Source organism: Budorcas taxicolor, chromosome 1 (genome assembly GCF_023091745.1).
Source record: "Budorcas taxicolor isolate Tak-1 chromosome 1, Takin1.1, whole genome shotgun sequence".
In the NCBI taxonomy this organism is placed as follows: Eukaryota; Metazoa; Chordata; class Mammalia; order Artiodactyla; family Bovidae; genus Budorcas; species Budorcas taxicolor.
Window position 1 is genome coordinate 135,126,842 of NC_068910.1, and position 23,097 is coordinate 135,149,938.

A 23,097-nucleotide genomic window follows, 5' to 3' on the forward strand; every position below is an offset into this window, starting at 1 on the left:
GCAAGTAGAAGATGTGACTCAGGGGATGCCGCCTGCGGGCGGACACATGCTGCCAGGGGTGAGGGGGAGGGAGGAAAGAGACCCTGAGAGGACAGCTGGGGACAAAAGGCCCAGCAGAGGATGAGAGGAGCCCTCAGAGGGAGCTATGGGCTCAGTGGAGGGCAGAGGCTGCCAGGAAGAGGTGGGGCTGCTCTGGGCTACTGCAGGGTGCCCAGGTGAGAGTCCAGAGTCCTTATCCTGGCAGGAGGGGAAGAGGAGGGTGAGAGAGGGTAAAAGGAGCCCCCGAGTCCCCAGCTGGGCCCTAGGCCCTGATGCTCCTTCCTACCCACAGTGGCAGCATGGCCCTGACTCACAGAGCCACAGCTGAAACCCAGTTGGCAAAGGGTGAAGGAGGCTCCAGGTAGGGAAAGCCCTTTGTATGCCTCGGCACCTGCATACTTCACTCCTCACACTCAGGAGGGGACCCAAGCCTGCCCTCCATCTCGCTGCAGGAGCCGGGGTGTTGCCACAAGAGCCTGAGGGGTAGAGGGGCTCTCGGGGCCCCGGATGCCTCCTGGCTGAGTCCTTCAAGGCAGTGGGATGCAGACCCCACGCTCCCTACCTCCCCTCGATGACGGTGATGACGTCATTCATCTGGATGTGCAGCTTGTCAGGTTCTTCGAAGTCCTGAAGGGCCCGCATGTCGGTGGGCTGAGCCTGGGGGAGACACAGGTCACTGCCCGCCCCTGGCTGACCTCTGCTTAGATACCCCCACCCTCGTGGGCACACTTGCCTCACCTCCAGCAGGAAGTCCCGCAGAGCCACAAAGGTGGGTCTGTCCTCGGGCTTGTGAGCCCAGCACTGGACCATGACATTGTAGATGTCCTGGGGGCAGTCCTCGGGCCGGGGTAGACGCTCCCCCTCCTTGTCAATCTTATGCAGGATCTGGGGGTTGCAGGGCAGTTTAAGGACAAGCAGAACACCTGGCTCTTCACCCCCATCTTCTCTGTCCCCCAGTCATAGAACCACTAGAACCATAGTCTGCCATGCCTGTACCGCGAAGACGACCTGTGCCTGATCCCCAGGCCTCAGACCCTGACTCCCAGGTCTGCGGGCTCCAAAGAGAGGGCTGTGGCAGAGGAGGGTGGCGAGCAAGCCAGGCTGGTCCGCTCCTCACCACTGGGGCCATGCTCCCCACTCAGCTCTCTGAGGGGTTCAGGCAGACACAGGGCATTGGACCCAGTGATTCCAACAGGTGAGAGCCAGTTCCAACTGGGCCAGGCAGAGAGCCAGGGATCAAATCAACCCCCGGCCACCCAGTGGGGAGCACCCCCCCAGGCCCCTCACCTGACTGCCATTGAGGCCAATCCAGGGCTCCTGGCCATAGGTGAACATCTCCCACAGCGTGACCCCAAACATCCAGGTGTCGCTGGCGTGGGAGAAGGTACGTGTCTTCAGGCTCTCTGGGGCACACCTGGCAGAGACAGGGGTCAAGCAGAAGGTCTCTCAGAGAACCCCTGCCCCTGCAACAGCCCCAGTGGACCCCAAATGCTCCTGTGCAAGCATGCTGTTGCCCTGAGGGCCCAGGCACACAGCAGGCACTGGGGGCAGAGTGTGCACAGGGCAGGCCTTCTAGACTACGGGGTGCACAGTCGTGGGCCCAACTGTCTCTGCCCAGGTCTCTCGTCCACACGCAGCCTGGAGCAGGAAGAGGGGGGCATTCCCACAGGGAAGCAGGGCAAGGAGGAGGGTCAGAGGCTCCAGAAGGGGCAAAAGGGGGGCGGGGATAAGATCCCAGGCTGTTTTCTAATTGTGGTGGGAGGATGACAATTTCCAGATTTGGGGCAGGATCCTAGGATTCAGGCCATTTCAGCAGGAAGGTGTGGGTGGGAAATCTGGACAGGGTCTGAAGAAGAACCAAAAAGGGTGGGAAGAGGCACAGTGGTGTCCCCAGATGTCCCCACACGCCCTCCGGGGCGAGGAAGAAACAGGCCACTGCAGTTGAGCCAGCAAGGGGTAAGCACTCCAGAGTGTACCCGAAGTGAGGAGTGCCCTCGGGGGAGAATCAGAGATGTCTTGTGGGACTGGAGAGCTGGCCCAGCCATTCAACGGGAAAGGGGTGGGGAGGGTGGGGGGGTGGGGATGGGAGGGAGGGACCCAGGTAAATCATGATCTCTAAGACCCACATTCCTCATCTATGAAATGGTAATAACAATAGTCTGCTCACTTCATAGGGTTGTTTTAAGAGGGCTGCATAGAAAAGTGACCTTATAATTTACCAGGGTGCCTGACTATGAAAGGAGGTGCTATTAATTACTCGAGGACACTAGGCAGGATCCAGGATGTGTGATCATCCTCAATATAAGGTCAATAATTAATTAGGGTGGCCAATTATCCTGGTTTTCTGGCAAGCAGAACTGGACCGACTCCTCCCACCCCAAAGCAAGAAGACCCCGCTCCTCCGGGCACCTCTGATATCAGAGGCCCATGACGGTCTCAGCGCAGGATAAGCTCAAGAAGGGGCCAGGGCAGGGCCAGATACCAGCCCAGTGTGCAGGTGAACACTTCTCATCAGTCTACAAGGCCCTGCCTGGAACACACCAGCCAGTCTCTGCCTGGCTGACTTCTCGTATTTCAGGAGCTAAAAACTGGGTCTTCCCAAAAGCCTTCCCACATCCCCACAGCACTTAGCCCTGTGTGTTCCAGCACCTGCCACAGGGGCCCTCAAGCATTTATGGATGGACAAGTGAACGGATGGGCACACGAGAAGGGAAGCCAGGCCCAGAAGACATAATGCCTAGTGGAGGTACAGAAGGCCCTGGAAGCTCCGAGGCCTTGGTGTATAGGAACTAGGGCATGGCGGGGTCCAGGGCCTGGGAGCCAGCAGCGCCTGCCCCTCACCAGGCAAAGGGCACCTTGCGATGTTCCTGCATGACGTAGTGGTCGTCATTCTGGGGCAGTGCTCGCATCAGCCCGAAGTCCCCAATCTTGACCAGGTCGCGGGTGGCCAACAGCAGATTTCGGGCGGCCAGGTCCCGGTGAATGAAGCGCTTGGCCTCCAGGTAGCCCATGCCCTCAGCCACCTGCACAGCGTAGCGGCTCAGGGTACCCAGCAGGAAGTGGCCCTGGTGCTTGCGTAGCCGGTCCAACAATGATCCCAGAGGTGCCAGCTCTGTCACCTGAGGCCACGGGGGAGGAGGGAAGGAGGCATAAGCATGGCCGAGCCCTGCCCTTCCCCTGAAGGCCTGCCACTGCCATGCTCCTTCCCCACCTGTCCTCCAGGGACCTCGCCCTCCAGGGAACATGGGAAAATGAGGCCCAGAGAAGCCACCCAAAGGGGCTCAGGTTAGCAATGCCAAAAGCTAAACTCTGGGGCCAGGCCCACCTATAGGCACAACTCTTCGCCAGAGGACACAAGCAGAACCCGGAGAGGGAAGAGAGGTCTGGCTGTGCAGTCAGCAGGGCAGGCCTGGGAACCCCTCTGCCTCATGGGGGGACCAAAGCAGGGCCTTCGTCGGGAAGGAGTGACCGCAGCACTAGCAGGAGGGGAGGGGGGCTGGGGGCCCAAGACCACAGGCCCCTCCCTGTCCCCAGCCCCCTTCTGCCCACAGTATGCACCATCTTCATGGGCGGTGTGAGCACCACCCCGTAGAGGCGAATGAGGTTTCGGTGGTCAAGCGAGTGCATGGCGTTGACCTCCCGGATGAAGTCGTCCATGGCCTCCGGCTGGCTCAACACGTCAGGCTTCAGGCACTTCACAGCCACGCTCACCTAGCCAGAACAGGGGATTGCAGGGAGTCAGGACAGACCCCAGTCCCAATCCACTGGGCCAGCTTGCTCCTCCTCCGCCTCAGGTCTGCCCACCTGGGTGAGCCCATCCCAGGTGCCTGTGGTCTGGCAGGGGGAGGGCAGCTGGCTGACGTCCAAAGGCCACGAGCTGGGCCTCCCCTTCGTGAGGGAATGCCCAGGTTAAGTAGCAACCGTAAGGAAAGAGATGACTGGTATGATGATAGAATATTAATATTATAATAAAAAATGTTTTAAAATGCTTTAAATATAATGCCATAAAACTAAGCTATGGTGACAGGAGTCAGACTAGTGGCTTTTCTCTTGAAGGAAGAGGACGCCCAGTGGAAGAGGCATGCAGGAGCCTCCTGGGGCGAGAGAGACGTCCCAATCCATGATCTGGGCAATAGTCACGCAGGCCCATGTGTATGTGAAAATTCACTGAGCTGTACGCTCAAAAACTGTATGCTTTATTGCACATGTACTATCTATCCCTCTGGGGAAATTTTTAAAGATACAATACTAAGACAAACGGGCAAGAGTTAAAAAGCTGTGTATGAAATTTGTATCTTGAAGAAATTCAACAGAATGCCTGAGGGGGGAAACAGGTGGAAACACTAACTCGGCTTCCTCTGAGTGGTGGGAAACAGATATTTTTAAATTTTAATTTTTAAAAGACTTTCCAAAGTTTTATGATAAGTAAAACAGTTTTATAACTGAAAAAGAAACCCATGTGTTGAGTAAACCCTGAGCATGGACTCCAGGGCGAGCCACTCTGGACCTGTGCCCAGCCCCCTTCACATCCGAGTGGAGAGGACCGATCCACCTTGGAGGGCAGAGCAGGGCCTCTACCCCTCCGCCATACCCCTGAGGACCCAGGGAACTCACCGTCTTCCCCGAGGGGGCGTCCCACTCGCCCCTGCGCACCACGCCAAAGGAGCCATCTCCCAGCTTCTCGAAGAGATGCAGGTCCTTCTCCCCAATGAGGCAGGTGAGGCTTTGCAGGGACCCGTCCCCAGCAGAGGCCCCCGGGGTGGGCGAGGTCTTCCGGAAGGTGCTCTGAGAGTGATGAGGGGGGAACTCAGCCTCCAGCCGCTTTCCACTGAACACCTGTTTGAAGGCAGTCAGGGGCCAGATGGAGGCCTGAGGTCCCAGGGCCAGTCATTCCGTCCTGCCCCACTTGGTCCTCAGTGAGGCCTCCACACAGGTACTGGCTTTGCCAAACTTCCAGGAGGCAGCCTGGCTGGAGGCCCATGTCCCCTCCTGACCACACCACCAAATGGCAGCCCACGGCCTCAGTGTGGCCTCGGGATATGTGCCAGAAATGGACTACAGGAGTGTAGCCCGTGGCTGCTGTGGCTCCACACCCAGCTGTGGGGTCAGAGACAGCCCAAAGCCACTCAGGCAGCCCCCCCCACCCCACCTGTCCCTCTCTGCACCCCTGCCCAGCACAGACTCCAGCCCCTCACCCAAGCAGATGGGCTTTAGCCTCAGGGGCCCTCACAAACACCTCCCGTCCATTTTTAGCCCTGGCCCCTTCTCTGGGTTGCCCATTTGGCGCTGTCTGTCTCCACCCTCCCCAGGGAGTCGGCTGCCCTTCATCCTGCCAGGAGAGAGGATAATTTGAGCCTGGGGTTGGACCGTGAGAGAGAGAGAGAGAGAGAGAGAGAGAGAGAGAGAGAGAGAGAGAGAGAGAGAGAGAGAGAGAGAGAGAGAGAGAGAGCGTGCGTGCGTGTGCGTGCGCGTGCGTGTGATGTGGTGGGGGGGGAGTGGGGAGAGGGGGTGAAGATGAAGCAAGGCCTTGCTAGGGAAGGGCCTGGGAAGACAGCTGGGCTTCTGGAGAGAGGCCCAGAGCTGAGAGCTCAGAAAGAAGGTTGGAGGGACTCTGTAGCCTGAGCTTGGGAGGGAAGGGGCCAAAGGTCAGGGAACAGGAGGGAAGCCCTGAGGGTCAGAGCAGCTCTGTCAGTTTGACATGGCCACCCTACCAGGGCATGCAAAGCCCTTGAGGTGGCACACTCTGCTCAGCTGGGCACCTGCCCCCAAGGCTGGCAGAGTCTTGTGTACAGGGTGAAGGGGTCTCCAATCTGAGGGCCTCTTCTGACCACTGCTCCATCTCTCCTCCCAGCAACTGGAATCTCTTCCATTTGCAAGCCACGTTCAGCTGACAAGGCCCTTCACAGCTTTCTTCTCAAGGGATCCTCCTCAAGGCTCTGAGGTGAGCTGGGCAGTGTGGCTGGCACTGTTTTACTGACCACATGTCTCAAATCTGGAGAGGTCAACTGACCGGCCCAGGGACCTCCAGTGAGTCGGAGGTAGATCCAAGACCCCTGAGACCTGCACATCACACAACTCTTCTCTCCTGCCTTCACCGCCCCAACACACTTATCCTTCCTGAAAACCTGGGCAAGGGACCAGGACAGTGTCCCCAGAAAAGGCCACAGGATCCCAAGAGACAGCCCCTTTGCCAGATCACAGCCAGGAAATCTCTGCTGCCCAATCCCAGGTCCAGCTGTTTGGTACTGCCCACCCCCCACCCAACCCTGAGGCCAGAAGTGGGGTGGGAAGGCCCGGCTGGTTCATTTCCTCTCGCATTGTCTTCCAGACAATGGGCAAAGTTCCACTGAGTCAGACCTGGGACTCACCACTCCACAGACCCAAATTAGAGCAAGCGGGGTGGGGGAGGCCTTGGGGAAGGAAGCTGTCAGGGAGGCCAGTAGACCAGAGAAACCCTCCACAGACTAGGAAGGTGGGGGAGGAGGGAAGCAAAGCCATCCTGGGTCCAGACAGTCCCACCGCCCCATACTGGACACTGGCCCCAACACAGCGCAAGGGCTCAAGTTACAGAGCACTTGTCAACAAGCGCCTGTTCCATGCCCGGCACCACGGCCCAGCAGGAGCCAAGGCTGCACACAGGCCACTCAGCACCGTCTCCAGCGGAGACAGACACTTAGCCAGGCAGCTCTGCAAGTACCCTGCCTGATAAGACTCCGGAGGAGGAGGTCTGTACCAAGTGTGAGATTATACCTCAGGGACGGGGGAAGGCTCCCAGGTGACGTCAGAGGCGCCCCGATGAACCCCCACTCCCGCCTCCTTCCCTGTCCACCCACCTTGCTCATCCAGGACTTGCGTTTGCACATGGCCTTTCTCCTCTTCACGGCCTCCCACAGACGCCGCTGGCCTGCGGGGCAGGGGGGAAGGGGAACCCATGCTGTTAAGGTGCTCATATCCCTACAGAGGCTGCTTCCTCAGTCCTCCTGGGGGAGGACACTGTGCAGTACAGCGACGCCAAGGGAACAAGCCATCCCCACCAACCAGGGGGCGGCCGCCATTAACCAGACGGGCGCTGCATCCCACTTCCAGGCAGTTCTTCTCCAAGTGGATGGAGGTGTTTAACCACCAAAATTCAACAGTAGTACTCTTATGTCAACTCTCTAAATTGAACAGTAGTACTCTTATGTCAACTCTCAAGAAAAAATAGTTAAGTCAAGGTAATGGACAGAATTTCTTCAATTTTGAGTTTTTCTCCCATAAAACTGTATTATGTTACTGGCATTAACTGTCAGTTCTCTAGGCTACAAGCAGCGTAAATCAGTATTTAAATTCTCACATTATCGCTTATTTAGCTATTTTAGGCTGAATGCACTAAAAAGTTGCTAATGAAACAAGAAACACCATGACTTCCAGAAGCTACAGTCAGTACTTTTAGGCTAAACACATGGGGCGGGTTGGGGAAGTTAGCCTATAGAACAGATCTTTGTAGGAGAGACGAGAGAAAGGGAAAGATCAGGAGAAAGGCAGAATCCATCTGAGGGTTTTTATCTTTCCTTCTCCATGGACCTCCAGACACTAGCCCTCCGGGTGTTAAGCACAGACTCAATTCTACATTTACAAATGAGGAGGAGATGGAAGAAATACAGCCTACATATGTCTGCACAAACAAAACTCAGTGTGTGTTAATCCTGAGTAGCTGGAAATTTAAGTCAGACTTCTCCAACTGCAATTCACCTTCACCACTGCACACTCATCGTGCACAGCGTCTACGGATACCCCTCTGCCCCACCTGGGGAGGTAGGGGGCCGGATCTTGGACAGGCAGTGAGAGCTCTCAGCTCTGCCGCTCCACGGAACAAAGCAGGGAGGGCTCTTCCACGAGGCTGGCAGTTCTAAGGACAAACAAGGTAACTGGTCCATGGGGTGACGATGGGCGAGGCCAACACCCCCACCTACCGGGCCGGCCCATGCCAATCTTCTCCAAGTCCTCGTTCTTGACATACTCAAAGTGGGACAGGCGGGTGACGTTGAGGTCGTCGCGGAGCCGCAGGAAATACTGCTGGAGCTGCACCTCCGACAGCAGCTCTAGCAGCCAGCCCGTGCCCTCCTCCGGCTGCATGCTGCTGCTCCCCAGCCTCTGTGGGAACAGAAGAGCTGCTTAGGGACTGCAGAAGGAAGGGAGGTAACATGCGGCCCTGCTACTGCCCTGGGCTTACCCACATCCTACTGTGTGCTGCAGGGAAGGACTCAAACCCCCTTCCTGCTCCCCAGAACAGCTGTACGTGGTAAGAGCCTACAGCCATGCTCTGCTTCCTATGACAACAGGGGTAGAATTGGGGTGCCTGGGACATGGCCCGGGCCCTGAAGTCAGGGTCTTACTCCCCACATCTGTCACCTGTGGTCGAGTGACCTGAGATCAAATTCTGTCCTCTGGTTCCCCACTGGCTCGACTCTCCTGGCATCACAAACTCTGTAAGAATCTGATGAGAATATCAATTGTGTCTCCAGGAAAATACACACATTCCTATTCATAATGTTCTACTTAAAAAAGTTTGGGGGGGGGGGGGCGCGGTGCAGTGTCCCTTGAGACCCATCCATGAGCTCTGCAGATCTGAGGGACCCCACAGGGACTAGATGAGCTCTAGCATGTTCCTCCCAATGCCTGACATTGTAGGAGCCTCTCCTCTGGTCCAAAAAACACTCCCCAGGCACCACACAGAACCACAGGAGGTCGGAGGGAAAGAAGGGTGGAGGCCGGGGCGGGCTTGCAGCCGCAGCCCAGGGAGGCAGTGTGGCTCAGCTACAGTCAACAGTTGTCACAACAGGCTGTGGCCCAGTGGTGTCAAAACTTTTCAATTTTTAAAAGAAATACCGGAAATCAGAATCTATGTGTGAAATCTCACCATTAAAAAAAGTTTGAGGGACTTTGCCTGTGGTCCAGTGGTAAAGAATCCACCTTCCAATGCAGGGGTCTCGGGGTCAAACCCTGATCAGGGAACTAAGATCCCACATGCCGTGGGGCAGCTAAGCCATAACTAGAGAGAAGCCTGTGCAGGGCAACAAAAATCCCACGTGCAGCAACTAAGACTCGACATAGCCAAGTAAATATCTTTTAAATTTTTTTGAAAAGGTAATAAAGGCACATGTGAAATACCAAAAGGCACACAGAAGCCATAATAAAGTCTCATCCCCACCTGTTGCACAGCCACCTCACCCTCTTCCCCAAAGTCAGTTGCGTTAATGACTTTTACCCATTCTTCCAGACTTGTTTTCCCCCCACACACATACTCACCCATTACCCACACCATTCTGTTCCTTGTTTACACTTGACATTAGATTTTTCTCCTGACTTCTGAACTATGTCAACTAATTCAAGTTAGAAGTATACACACGCAAGCACGTGTGTACACTGTGCTGGCCAAACAAAACTACGTGCAGGTCACAGTCAGGCACAGGGCCACCAGGGAGTGGGCTCTGGCCTATACTCCTTGGGGCCCAGAGAATGAGGCCAGCGGCACCCACAAAGCTAGGCAGCTTGACTCATCAGACATCAAACCCATCCTGGTCTGAGTAAGACCCTCTCAGAGCTGAGGGCTTGGCCCACCCCTGACCTGCGTTCAATCCCCGCTGAAGAAGACAGGCACCAGGGCAAAGGCCAGCTGCTCCGAGAACCCCTCCTCCCCACTGGGAGGCAGGCTTGTGCCCCCAGCTCTCCTCCCAGGTCGCTCTGGGAGAGCAGGAGCTCACAGCCCGGGCCCAGGGCAAGCCTCCTGCCCCCACAATTCCCAGCGGAGCTGCCAGCCCAGTGCCAGGAGCTCAGACTTTCCCAGGCAGCCCTGGGCAGTACAAACAGCCACAGACAGAAACGAGACGCCCTCAGTTCAAATCCTGGCTCCTCCACCAAGGCGGCGGCCCAGAAGGGGGTTTCCAAACTGTAAGCCCTAACTGTTCACCCACATGGTTCTCAGGAGGGCTGGGTAGCCCCCTTAGAGAACATGTCTGGCTGTCAATATGTTGGGGACCGCTAGTGGCAGTGAATGGGTGGCTGGGATTCTCATACAGTCCCAGATCCCATACAACTTAATTTATGCAGGTGAAAAACTTAAAATCATCTGAACAGAGAATCAAATTCCATTTTACACACGAACAAGAAAATATTTTTGCAATTTTAATATAGACTGAATTTTCCTAGAATGGAACTGCTGTTTAAACTGAGGAGAAACTGGCCTTTTGCTTTGTTTGGAGCTGAGAAGTTGTCCACCATTCAGAAAGAGGTCACTGCAGACAGCCCATCCTTACTATTTCAAATGTCTCCTCTCAGTCAGCACTTGCCTGACAACATCTTTGCCTCCATGCTGGCTCTTCCTGAGGTCTTAGCATCTGACTGCTTCATAACTGTCCCACTGCACTCACATAGTAGAATATATGAGATGTTACAACTGATTTCCTTTCAGTTTTCTTTTATATTACAGGAGGCATTATGTTGATTGACTACACACATAGGCACGTGCTCCTACACACAGAATAAACAGGTTGTATTTCTATTAATTTTATTTAAGAAAAATAAAAATAACTAACACTTCAACTACAGTTAACCAGATGCTGGGCACAGTTCTAAGCACTTAGCTGATTAACTCACTTATCCTCAACAAAGCCATCCATTACAAACAAGGGGGTATGGACTTAAAGAGAACAGGGCACCACTTCTTTCCAGAAGAAAACGCCAAAGGACCCTTGTGAAAATCACTAACCCAGGCAGTGTCTCTCTGTGGAGTGACCAGAGGAGGCCAGCTTGTGCCTCCATCATCACTACCTGGTCCCTGGAGCAGAGTGATCCCACCCCCTGCACGGCTCAGCCTAAGATGAGGCTGGCCACCAGAGCAGGTGGTCTGAAGACCCCCATCGCGCCCTCCCCAGTCCCCAAGTCCCAGTGCTCCAGGCCCTGCAACCCTACACTCCTGGGGACAGGAGGCAGCCACTCCTGAGAACAGCTCAAAGAACTGCCCTGTGTGGTCAGGGCTGGGGGAGACCCAGGGGCCCCTCCCCTGAAGAAGTCTCTGAGAAAGCACAGTCTGGCCTGTTCCTTTTTCCTGAAACACCAGCTAACAAATCTCCCTGCTCCCCAACCCTGGGAACAGGGCTGCTCTGCGTGGGGGGGCCTGTGTGGGAAGATGGGAGAGAACACTGGGATCCCGGGGAAAAGAAGAACGCAGCCAGGGTCCCAGCCCTGGCTCTACCCCCCAGCCCAGGGTGACCCTGGACAAGTCCTCCCCCGACATCCCACCACCAGCCCGTGTCTTTGCTTCCCCCAGCACAGCCCAGTCTACACACCTGTGTCTGACACGTGTAGCTCTCGTGGCTGGCACACACACTTCCCACACAACACTTTTCTGACACACTCGTCACCAAGAACGCAGCCGCCGGAGCAGAGAAGCCCTGAGCCCCTGTCGAGCCCGCCCCATCCTGCTCGCTGGCCCGCAGTGCAGGGCTGGCTCTGACGAGCTGATGCAGTCCCGGCCGTCCACTCCCGCCCCCAGCCCCCCACTCACTGTGTACAGTCTCCGCCGGAGCCTGGCTAGAAGAGGGAACGAGAGCTCGAGGCCCGGGAACCGACGAGCTGCTGGCATCTCCACGGAGGCGGACCCACCCTGACCAGGTCACCGGGGCTCTGGCCCAAGAAGTGGGGGGGATGGGGAGCAGTGGTCTCAGCTCCTGAACTGCAGGTACTGCCCAGAAGGGAGGTTAGCCAGAGGTCTGCCCCAGAGGCCCCCCAGAGCCCACACCAGAAGCGGTGAATACAGCAGAAAAATAGGGTGGTCCCCTTTGCTCTACTCTACAGCTGCTTCCACAGCTGGACAGCCTGGCAGGAGCAAGTTAGTTCTTCTCTGGGGTGGCTGTAGCCTGGGTCCTCTGTCCTGTCTCTCTGTCTTCTCTCCAGTGCAGTGGTCACAGCTCAGCCCTACTCCCAGGCTCCCCCACCCAACTGCCCGCCCTCCCTCCGCCTCCCTCCCTCCCCAGCTGAGCAGCTCTGACACTGGCTGAAAAAGGACCTTTCTGAATCACTGCCAAGAAGGCGGCGGGAATGGGGGGACTCTTCCTCCCAGCCACCCGCACTGCCCCCCCCACCTCCACATACACAAGGCCCCCTGTCTCTGGCTTCCACCCCAGCCCCCATAGTCACAGACAACTCCTGGGATTTTAGGGTGGGGGCCATGTCAATCAAGCAGCAATATACAAAGAGGCCCCCATATGTGCTTGTGTGGGGGCTCTGAGGGCTAGTGAGGGGGCCTGGACACCAGAAAGTCAATCCTGGACCTTGCATGCAGATCCTTCAGAGACCCTCCCCCATCTCCCAGCCCCCGCCTTGGCGGGCGTCTCCTGGCTCAGGCCCTAATGTGGCCCTGTTACCCTGGTGCCCGACGGAAATAGGAGTCTGGCAGCCTGCCAGAGTGGGGCAGTCCAGCCAAGGGTGGGTGGGGGTGGGGGGGGACAGTGAGGAATCTCCACCCCCTCCCCTGGGGTTCCCTTGTCTGCTAGGCACATCACCCAGGATGCTGCCTCCCCAGACCAGCTGGCCAAGATCCAAAGCCCCCTCAAAAAAAACAAATATGCCCCTAAAACCTGTGATGGCTCACCCCAAAACTATAGGACTCCAGGCTATAAGATGTCTCCTGAACAGCACCTACATACAGAGACACAGCCCCAGCTAGAGGGAACTGCGTCACTCCATTAACCCCCCTGGGCCCCCCACGTTCCTAGAGCTGACAATTGATCCCTCTGGCCCTCCTCAAGGATGCCAGCTGCTCTTACACCCCCCTCACTACAGCCCCCAGACACACCTGACAGCTGCAGGAAGTTCTCTCAGGCTCCCTCAGCCCCCACCCTCAGCCATGCCCAGGGAGCCCCTGTTTCTTGCACACTGCTCTCTTGTCCCTCTCCAGCTGGCCACCAGTTCTGGGAGCCCGAGCTGGCTGGTGGAATAGGCAGCTGGAGTGAGAGTTTTGGGGAGTCAGCATCCCAGGCTCTTTCTAGGGCCTCTCTCTCAGTGCTTGACCTTCCTGGCAAGGAGGTGCTTGAAGGCACAGACATTTCCTGATTGGACCCAAGGCAGGGGGAGGGGGAATGGGACACCCCCAGCAATCAGTCCCTCTTTCCCATCCCCCTCTCATCCCCCACTACCCAACACTTATGATGCCAGCCAGGTGCAGCCTCTCCTGGGTCCCAGTGAATCACCAGTCTTAGAATGGAATCACAGCTAATGGACAAGAGGAGGTCAGGTCGCGGTCACACTAGAGCTAATTTTCCCCTAAACTCTGGCACACAATGCCCACAGCACAGAGAAACCTATTACCTTCCTCCCACCAAGCACCACTCTGAAGGAGACCCAGGCACCTGACTTACAGGGGACAATTTAAGCAGGATCACTCCCTCTGTCGAAAGTTGGGGGAACTACTGGATTGGAAGGGCCGAATTGAAAATTACAACTGCCCAGAAAGATGTGTCCCAAACTCACTGGAACCCCAGACCTGATTCTCCCCTTGCAAGTCAGGTAAGAACAAGCCTCAACAACTTGCTCAGCAATCCACCTGTAGGAGGCTGTGAAGAAAAGCAAAGCGTGGTCAGGGGTCAGAGCTCAGACCAGCTCTGGACCCCTTTCTCCCAGCCTTGGAAAACAGCACCCTTCTTCCCCAGCTTTGTCCTGTCAGTGACTGCCCTCTATTGGCCAAGAGAGAAAGTGCTTGATCTCCAAGGGTAAGGGAGGCAGACCCATAAACACCCTGATCATATTTTCCAAAGCAAACAGGGACATTTGGCTTAATTCATAAAGCCAGATTCATAAAGCCAGTAAGAGGGAATGTCCAGGCACACGGACTCTGTGTCCGTGTAAGACTAAATCCATATCCTGGCAGCGCTTCCAGTGCTCCCATGCAGCACTAAGGCAAGCCCAAAGGGCAGCTTAATTGGGTCCTAAGGACTCAAGAGACACTGAAGCAGATGTCAGCAACAGGAATTCACCATTACTGACTTCCCCATCCTAACCCACACACAAACACACCACCCTTCTTCACCCGGCCTCCTAGCCCCCAGGATCTGTCCTGGGGCCCAGAAGCAAAGACACCCCTCACTCCTGACAGGCTGCCCTTAGCTCACCAGCAGGCGACGGGGTCCCAGCTATCTGGCTGCCCCTTTACCTGCGGTTCCTCCTCGGCCCCAGTCAGGCGCTGATATGCGGATCTCTTCCCCATGAAATCCAAACTCCCGGCTTTCGGGCCAGAGAGGGGAGCAGAGCCCTCCCGCAGCCCCCCACCGCTCCAGCGCACCGGCAGCGTCACTGCCCTGCGTCCTGAGGGGCCGGGCCTCCGACATCCTTCAGAAGGAGGGCAGGGGCCCTTATAGCGCCCCAGCCAGGGGAAGGCCGGGTCCTCTGCCCCACATGCGCCCCACATCTGCCACCTGCAGCCCGAGCAGAGCGGGTTGGTTAGCGGCCTCTCCCGCTGTGCCTGCGGCTGCCCTTCCCCCAATCCCGTGCCCAGCCTCCATTCCAAGGAGCCATCTCTCCGCAGAGCAGCGCCACCAGCTGCCCTCTCGCCCCGACCCAGAGAGCCAGGTGGGGGCCCGCACCTTTACTGACCACAGACCCACAGCTCCCCTCAGCCCCTGGCCGCCTCCAGGACCTCAGAGCCACCGGTCAGGTCCTGGGAATTCAAGGGCCCCCATACTCCATGATAAGGAGGGGAGTCCATCCAAGAGCCCCTATCCTGACTCAACCAGAGACCCCTCCCTCCAGACCTTGGGGCCTGAAACCTCTCCTTTCAGCCCAGCTTCTACCTGGCTGCAAGAATGCGCCCACCTGGCAAGCTCCGCAGTGCACCGCCGCGGCTCCGCACTGCCGCTCCGCACTCCCAGCTAACCTGCCCAGCCCACTCCTCGCCGGCTATGGAAGCCACGCCCCCAGCATCCGCACAGGGAAGGAGACCGCAGGCCACCGCAGCCCCCGCCTCTGTCTCCCGGCCTTGACTTCTCCCTGCCGCCATCCCTCCCGGACCCCACCCCAAGACTATGCTGGCCCAGCGCCAGGGAGCTCAGAGCCTTCAGGGCTGGGGAGAGTGCTGGGGCTGACCTCTGTGGCCTCAGAAGAGTGCAAGTACCCACACTTCATGCTGGAGGAGCTGCTCCAACATGAGTCCAAGGGGCAGTCTCCCCAGTGCCGCGATGAGGACACTGCCAATGGAGGAAGGCCCACTGCAGAGGCTCCCTCTCCCTCTAGCCCGGAGGGCCCCAAGGTGCCACATGCACACCCTCTCATTACGATGGCATGTGAAGCATCCACTGACTCCTCAGCACCAGCTATTTAGGGCTGAGCTCAAGGCACCCTCACCCCTTTGGGGACTGGGGCAGAGGAGGAGGCATCAACACACACCACTTCAGGACTGAGGAAAGAGACCCCAAGTGGGCACCAAGTGAGTTCCCATAAGGCTCACTGTCTTCAAAAGTTCCTTCTCCACCGTGAAGCATGTTGGTACAGGGGATGACCCTGCCAGGGTACGTGTTGTTAGTCACTCAGTTGTCTCCAACTCTTTGTGACCCCATGGATGGTAGCCTACCAGGCTCCTCTGTCCATGAGATTCTCCAAGCAAGAATACTGGAGTGGGTTGCCATTCCCTTCTCCAGGGGATCTTTCTGACCTAGAGATCGAACGGGGTCTCCTGCATTGCAGGCAGATTCTTTACTGCTGAGCCACCAGGGAAGTGACCCTACCAGGCAGAAGTGCTTATTCTAGGCAGAAGCTCCTCTGCTCCTACTGCAGGTCTCCAGAGCTCCAGAAGGCAGAAACTCGTTTTGGGAACAGCAGCAGGAACCCAAACTCAGGAGACTGTGGAGAGAGAGAGGTTGAAAAAGATGCCCACGCATCCCTTCTCCAGGTTGGATAAAGGGTACGATCTAAACCATTGCCCCTTCCTGCTTTCTCCCTGCCTCTTCCCTTCCTAAATCTCTTGCCTCCTACTGCCATCCTGTTACAAGACATCCACAAGATCCAAACTACCTCTCGGGTTTGGGGAATCCACCCCACAGGTACACCCCGTGATCAACAACTTGGCCCCTTATCTCCAAAGGGAGCCGATGATGGCTAGGAACCAGCCTGCCTCTGCTGTCCCCTCCCCTCCCCTCCCCCAGGCTCTCCTACAGTATCAGTGGAGTGACAGATCCACACTGAGGAGCAGACGTGACATGTAATTTCCGGCCAGAGGATTTTTCCAAAACAATCTACCGTATTCTCGGGAATATATGCCAACCCCACCTCCAGGCCAGCCCTCTCCCACCTCTGCCTTCCCTCTTCTCCAGGCTCTGGAGGGAAGATAGCATATAGGAGAGGAGAAAGAGTGTGTGGGGTGGGCGGGGGGTAGGTTATGGCTCTTCTTCCGACCTGAGGATTATCTTGCCTCCACATGCTAGCCCCACCAAGCCCAGTCAACTTCAACTCACCCCTCTGTGTGCAGGGCCTAAGCTTCTGGACCAGGGCCAGGCTGGTTCCCCGTGGGACTTCATCCCAGAGGAACTGCATCAGGAAACCTCATTCCTTCAGGTCATCCCAGGTCTGAAATCACACTGGTCTGGGAGGAGGCTGGCCACAGGCCAAGGGAGAGAAGAGGGTGATTCAGACACACACCATGGCTGTCCACATCCTCTCCATCTCCAGGACACAGCGACCCACTCCCTTCCAGGGGAGCTTGGCAGCTGAGGTCCTGGGACAGCCAAGGCTGAGGCATATCTGCCAGCACTGCTGGGCGCACAGGCCTTGAGTCTAACTAACCCTGAAGGTTCTTCACCCTTCTCCTTTAACTGCTGGTATTTCCTAAGACTTTGAAACTCTCCCTTCCTTCTCTCTGTACCTGGGGGGTGGCGGTTGGGGGTCACCTCCTCTCCTCCCAGGACTCCGATTAGCCCCATGTGCATTCCTGAGCTCCTGAAGCTCTAGACCTGTGTTTCCAGACATGCCTAGCTGGCTCGGCCAGGGGGATGCAGGGCTACCACGCGTGTCTACACTGCGCTCAGCCTCCTCCACCTCAAACCAAGCATGTGCTCCTGTCTCCGGAGGGAAAATGTCATAAGCCAACGCCAGCCACCTAGGCTGGAAACCTCACCCTGGGCTCCCTGACCATAACTCCCTACTCCCCCATGGGGCAGACCACAAAATCTGCTCTCTGCCTCCTCATTCTTCCTCCCATCAATCTCACTGGGACAAGAGTTAGAAAGAACCTGAACTGAAATCTTGGTTGTATCACTCTCTAATCATTTGGGCAAATGACAACCTCTAAGCCTCAATTTCCTTATCTGTAAAATGGAAATAAACAGTGCCTCCTGCATCAAGTGCAAACTCAGTGAGGTCATGAATAGCACACTTGGCACAGCATCTGGTACACAGTTCCCTACAGTTACACTGTCATCTGAACACAGGTCTGAAGTTCCTTTCCTGCTTACATCCTTCTGTAACTCCTCACTGAGCCAACTACAAGGCCCTTCAACAATCCACCTCTCGCATATTTGTCCACCTCCACCCCTTTTATCATTTCCTTCAAATGTCTCCATATTCCAACCAAATCAAATAGCCTTTCCTGGCTTAATGTCTTTGCGCTAAGCTTTGTGATTTACTGTCTACATCAAGAACTCCTACACATCCCTCAAGACCCAGCTAAAACATCACTTCCTTTGTAAATTCCTATTTCCTATTCCCAAATGGTTTTTTTTTTTTTTACAATGCTTCCTATGTTATCTTGTTAAAATATATTTGAAACCAAAGTGGCATATCACATAATAGCACACATGGAAAATAGTTAAGAGAATGGAAAAAAAATGTTTAATTATCCATCATGTTCTGATCCTTTAAGGGTCACTGTTTCTGTACCATTCTGTATTAATATAAAATTATATTGAGGGAGCCCTACATATGTACCTCTCTTGTGGTTTGTACATTGTAAAATAACCATCTGTTTATGTCACCCTGAAGGAAGAATCTGGCAAGGCACAGGTGGTCAAGAGAGTTTGCTGAAAAGGACCTCAAGCCTTTGTGATGGACCTGTCTCTATTCCACTGAGCTGGTGCCACCTTATGTCCAGTGAACATCAGGAATAAGCCTGGTTGCCCTCGTTGGCTCTGGCTTTGCTCCGCTCCCCCCCAAACCCCTACCCTCCGTCATTATTTCTAATCCAGAAAACCAAGTAACTCTGTGGGCAACCAATCTCGTCACAGTTACCCCCGTCCCAGAACTACTAAGCTACTTTGCTCCCACAGAGCTACTTCAGCCCCGGGGGAGAGCACAGGAGTCGCTCAAGACAGAGGGGGAGTTTTGACTGAAGACTGCCTTCTCATCAGACTGGACGGAGATGCTGAGGGAGGGAGAGCTGGGGTACAGGATGCCACAGGGTTGACTGATGGGAAGGAGGTCTGGGTTGTCAGGCATCCCAGCCTCAAAGAGAGAGAAAGGACAGGGACAAGGGAGTAAGAGGGTGGGAAGGCAGGGCGTGGAAGCCGGGGCACACACACCAGGTCCAGAGGCCCTCCTATGCCTCATCTCCTTCAACTCCAACAGAGAAGGAAGTGTAACTTCCAGAAAGCAAAGGGAAGAAGCTGACTAAACAGCACAACACGGGCCCAGGCTGAGCCCAGCACCTCCCCATATCTATCGATTCGGGCTTGAGCGGATTTTGCAGCTGTTTCACGCTCCCTCAGTTGAAGACTGGTGTGCCAACCATGACACCCGGAGAGAGGACACAGAGTCCTGACACATTCCTGAGGCATCCCTCCCCCGCATATAAACACCACCCGCGTGTGTCAGTGGGTGAATTGTGAGCTGTCTAGGGCTCTTGCACACACGCACCACACACGCCTGAGTGCCAGGGCTGGGATGCAGGGCACTGCAGCAAGCTGCCTCTCAGCACCCTCTGGCCCAAGCATCATCACGGCACCAAGGCCCAGAAGTACAGGCTCCTGGGAAGAGATGAAGGATGAGTGCGGCTCCCAGCAGCCAGCCACTCCCAGAGCTCTTCCAGGGCTGGTCCCGCTCGGGCCTCACCCCACCCCCAGCCCCTCAGCAAGAGCCTAGAGCTGAAGGGGCCTATTGTTGGGGCCTGGAGGTGGGGTGGGGAATAAAGCCAGAGCTGTGAACTGGAGAGCATTTACTCTGAGAGCAGGACTGCTCATCCCCCTGGGACCATGTCCACACCAGAACCCTAGGAACTAGGAATATCCAGCGCAGGGTGGACTGCTGAACTGGGAGAGGAGGAGTCCGAAGGTGGGAGGGAGAGAAATGTCAGGGACTACAAAATATTTTAAGGTAGCTTAAATCCCACCCATTTTAGCCATAAAGAAACTGAGACCCTGAGAGGGAAGGACCACGCCAGATCTCAGGTGCCTTAGAAGCTGTCGTAGGGAATGGATCCCTACAAGTGAGGGGAGATCAACAGTTCAGAGCAACGGTGATTCCCTTCTAGCCATGAAGGGGCAGCCTGGCCAAGGTCAGGGGCCTGGGAGGAGAACCTGCCTCAGTGGGAGTCACAGCATCCAGGCGACAGGCAGAGACGGAGAACCTGGAGTTCTCACCTCCAGCAGAAGCCTGTGGCTCCCAGAACCTAGAGGTGCTGAAGGAGGGCCCAGACCAAACTTCTCCACACCCGCCTCCTCCAGTCACTCACCACATACCCACTATGTGCTCACCCTATGCTAGGTCTGGGGGAGTGTGACGGAGAAGTCACAACCCGGGTCCTCAAAAAGACACTGTGGCAAGTTCTTTACTAAAAGCTTTCATTTTTTATTGCCTGAATAACCTTCCCCCTTATTACCCTACATTATCCCGGTTTTACAGATGAGGAAACTGAGGCTCTGGAGACATGACCAGGGTCGTGCAGGGAGTAACAGGTGAACCAGAACTCAGTCCATATACAACCGGACACGAAACAGCTTGGTTGGAGGGTTGGGGCTCATGGAGGGCAGGACTGGATCCTATTTGTTTATATTTAACTGAATGAATTCATGGATCCTGGGAGGAAGTTTAAAGAGGGGACAGAGGTTTCAGGAAAAGACACATGGCATACATGCACGTAATTCCACTTCTTCCCAAAACCTGACTGAGGCGGCAACTGTCGAAAGAGACACTTTCTGAACGGCAAAAGTCCCTAAGGACAGGAAGAGGAGTAGAGGAGAAAAACCACAACAAAGCTTCAGCAGCCAGAAAGCGGATGAACCAGTGGCTACGGAGAGCCGATCTGAGAAAACCCCCGATCTCAGGGTGAAAAGTGCCTGACTGCCCCTCACAGAATCCTCAGAAGACCTGAGAACGAGCAGCCCCAGAAACCTCTAGAAGAACAGGAGACAGAGAGAAGTGCTAAAAATACACAGGATTAGTTAAAAGCTGTTTAAGAAGCAGTAAGACCCCTCTGGACTCCCTCCCCAGTACAAAGCCACTGGGTGGCTGCCCTGGTACCACCCAGCAAAGTCGGGACTTTTCTTCAGAGGTAAACTGCCGGTCCCTGACTGGCACAGCAGGCCTGGCTGAGAGCCGGGTGCCGTGGCCCTAAAAAGGAGAGCACACACAGATGTGGCGATTCTAGTTCCCCTTCTCCCTTCCCTCCAGTAACCAGCAGCCAGGCCTCCATCTCCTACCAGAGGACAGGGGTATCCTTTCCCGGGACCCTGATCAGGCAAGAAAGATAACAAAGAAACCAACCCTGGAGTCCCCCTCAAACTGTCCAGCCAGGTCATCATACGAAGAGGCCCGGTCAAAAAGACCACCCAGTGCTTATAGTCAAGAGCAGATGACAAAAAAATTTTCAGACGCCCAAGCAAAGCCTCTAACATGGAAGGAAGAAAAACACAGAAAAAAAGAGCTGAGAAGAAACAGACTACACAAGAGAAGAAAATTTCTGACAGAAAATGCTCATTAATATCCTGAGAGAGACAAGACGTTTTATCTTGTCTTCTTATACAAAACAAGAAGAGGATATTATTTTTTTTTAAACAAGGGGAATAAGAAATTACAAACAGGACAGGAGACATAAAAAATTCAACAGACCCATCACCACCTCTCCCAGCAGTCTTGCCCTGGCAGTAGGTGCTTATAAATTTGTTCAACAGATCTATCTGCAAATCTATTTGTTAAATAAATAATTGAGGTACTATTTCAAACTTTAATGCCCATACAGATCACCTGAGGATTCTTGTTAAAATGCAGATTCAGATTCCACAGATATGGGGTAGGGCCTAAGTTCTGCATTTCTAACAAGCTCCTAGTGATAATGTGCTGGTCCTTAATCTACACTCTGAGAAGCAAGGGGCTCTGCTAAACTCTGGAGCAGTGGTTCTCTGCACTAGCTGTGTATTAAAAAAATCACCTGGTGGGTAGGAAAGTGTCAATGTATGGGTGCCACTCATTGAGATTCTAAACTTGCTCTAAGTGAGATTTAGGCACCATGTCGATAAGTCTCTTCAGATGAATCCAGACTGGGGTTGAGAACTGCTGCTCTGGAGAAAGCCTGTAATTGTGCTAATCATTGGTCCTGGCCAGAACAGTCGTGTTTTCAAATATTCTCCCCCACTGACCCTGACCACTCTCAGAAGGCCCTTCTCATCATGGCCATGAGAACCAGTTTACGGGACTACTTACTATTCCGATGATAATTCTTAACACTAAATCCTATTAATGTCAGTCGATGGAAAAACCATTCTACTAAATTTCTAAGAAATTCATTCTGAAAATTTCTTCCTTAGATTCACACACTTCTCTTAATTTTTCTAATTAAAAAAAATCTGAGTCTTAAAATGTTAGCAAATTAAGCCCTTTAAAAAAAAAAAAGGTGTTTCTTGTTTTTAGTGAAATATGGATACTTCCCTAGCCAAAAATCCTAACCCATTCTTCCAATATGTCTATTAAAACTTAAGATGAATTTAGTAGTTTTCTGTCTATCTCATCCATGCCATGGGATAAAATAACACCAACAGAGATTTTCTGCTATCAAAATTGCTAAAATCACCACAGAAGGGATGGAGGAAAAAGTACAGGGAATTGCCACAATGGAGAGCAAAAGTTCACACCAAAGCTACATAATTAAAGAATACTGGAGATGAAGAAAAGACGCTATAAACTTCTGGGCAAGGGGACAAAACAAGGATTGGGAATGACTTTAGACATCAATGTTAACTCTGGAACTTAACAGCAATGTTTTTAAGATTCCAGAGCAACTGCCAGCCTGAAAGTGAAAGTCGTTCAGTCGTCTCCAACTCTTTGTGACCCCATGGACTGTATGCGACCCCATGGACTATACAGTCCATGGAATTCTTCAGGCCAGAATACTGGTGTGGGTAGCCTTTCCCTTCTCCAGGGGATTTTCCCAACCCAGGTCTCCCAAATTTCAGGTGGATTCTTTACCAGCTGAGCACAAGGGAAGCCCAAGAATACTGGAGTGGGTAGCCTATCCCTTCTCCAACGGATCTTCCCAACCCAGGAATTGAACTGGGGTCTCCTGCATTGCAGGCAGATTCTTTACCAACTGAGCTATCAGGGAAGCCCATTTCCAGCCTAGATCTCTATATTCAGTAATTAAGTGACTTGAGTATCAGACTGGCAAGGTCTCAGAATAATCTACCACTCTATCACCCTCCTCTTGGGAAGCTATTGAACGATGTGCTATACCAAACTAGAGAATAAACCAACAAAGGGGAAGATAGGAAATGGGAAACGCAACACAGAAAGGCAGTGATGGAAATGCCCAGGATACTGAAAGGGAGAGCCCAGGAGGACAGCTAAGCATCAGGGATAGAGAGCAATTAATCCATGCTGTCAGAGCACAAGGTCTGAAAGAGACTTCATCAGAAAGGTGAATTTGATAGAATTCTTAAAAGAATTGACATCCTGAGAAATTTAGACAGCTAGTGGAGAGTCTAACTGAAAGGTACATAGCTGCTGCTGCTGCTAAGTCGCTTCAGTCATGTCTGACTCTGTGCGACACCACAGACAGCAGCCCACCAGGCTCCCCCGTTCCTGGGATTCTCCAGGCAAGAACACTGGAGT

General features: G+C 54.3%; 1 protein-coding gene across 14 annotated transcripts in view; it reads right to left on the reverse strand.

The window, feature by feature from the left end:
* Nucleotides 1-23,097, reverse strand: part of TNK2 (tyrosine kinase non receptor 2) — a 40,656-nt gene that overhangs the window by 11,173 nt on the left and 6,386 nt on the right. For 12 of the 14 annotated variants that reach the window (XM_052635970.1, XM_052635940.1, XM_052636010.1 and 9 more), the window contains exons 1-9: nucleotides 11,585-11,952; nucleotides 7,992-8,172; nucleotides 6,873-6,943; nucleotides 4,654-4,875; nucleotides 3,598-3,750; nucleotides 2,881-3,158; nucleotides 1,327-1,453; nucleotides 778-924; nucleotides 602-696 (exon numbers count right to left, since the gene is read on the reverse strand). In XM_052635970.1, coding sequence (XP_052491930.1) covers nucleotides 602-696; nucleotides 778-924; nucleotides 1,327-1,453; nucleotides 2,881-3,158; nucleotides 3,598-3,750; nucleotides 4,654-4,875; nucleotides 6,873-6,943; nucleotides 7,992-8,172; nucleotides 11,585-11,662 — 1,352 coding nt within the window. In that variant the 5' untranslated portion in view covers nucleotides 11,663-11,952. Of the gene's footprint in view, nucleotides 1-601; nucleotides 697-777; nucleotides 925-1,326; nucleotides 1,454-2,880; nucleotides 3,159-3,597; nucleotides 3,751-4,653; nucleotides 4,876-6,872; nucleotides 6,944-7,991; nucleotides 8,173-11,584; nucleotides 11,953-15,794; nucleotides 15,910-16,520; nucleotides 16,660-23,097 lie in introns of those variants that run through there. The other 2 variants (XM_052635953.1, XM_052635959.1) reach the window with 2 other exon arrangements.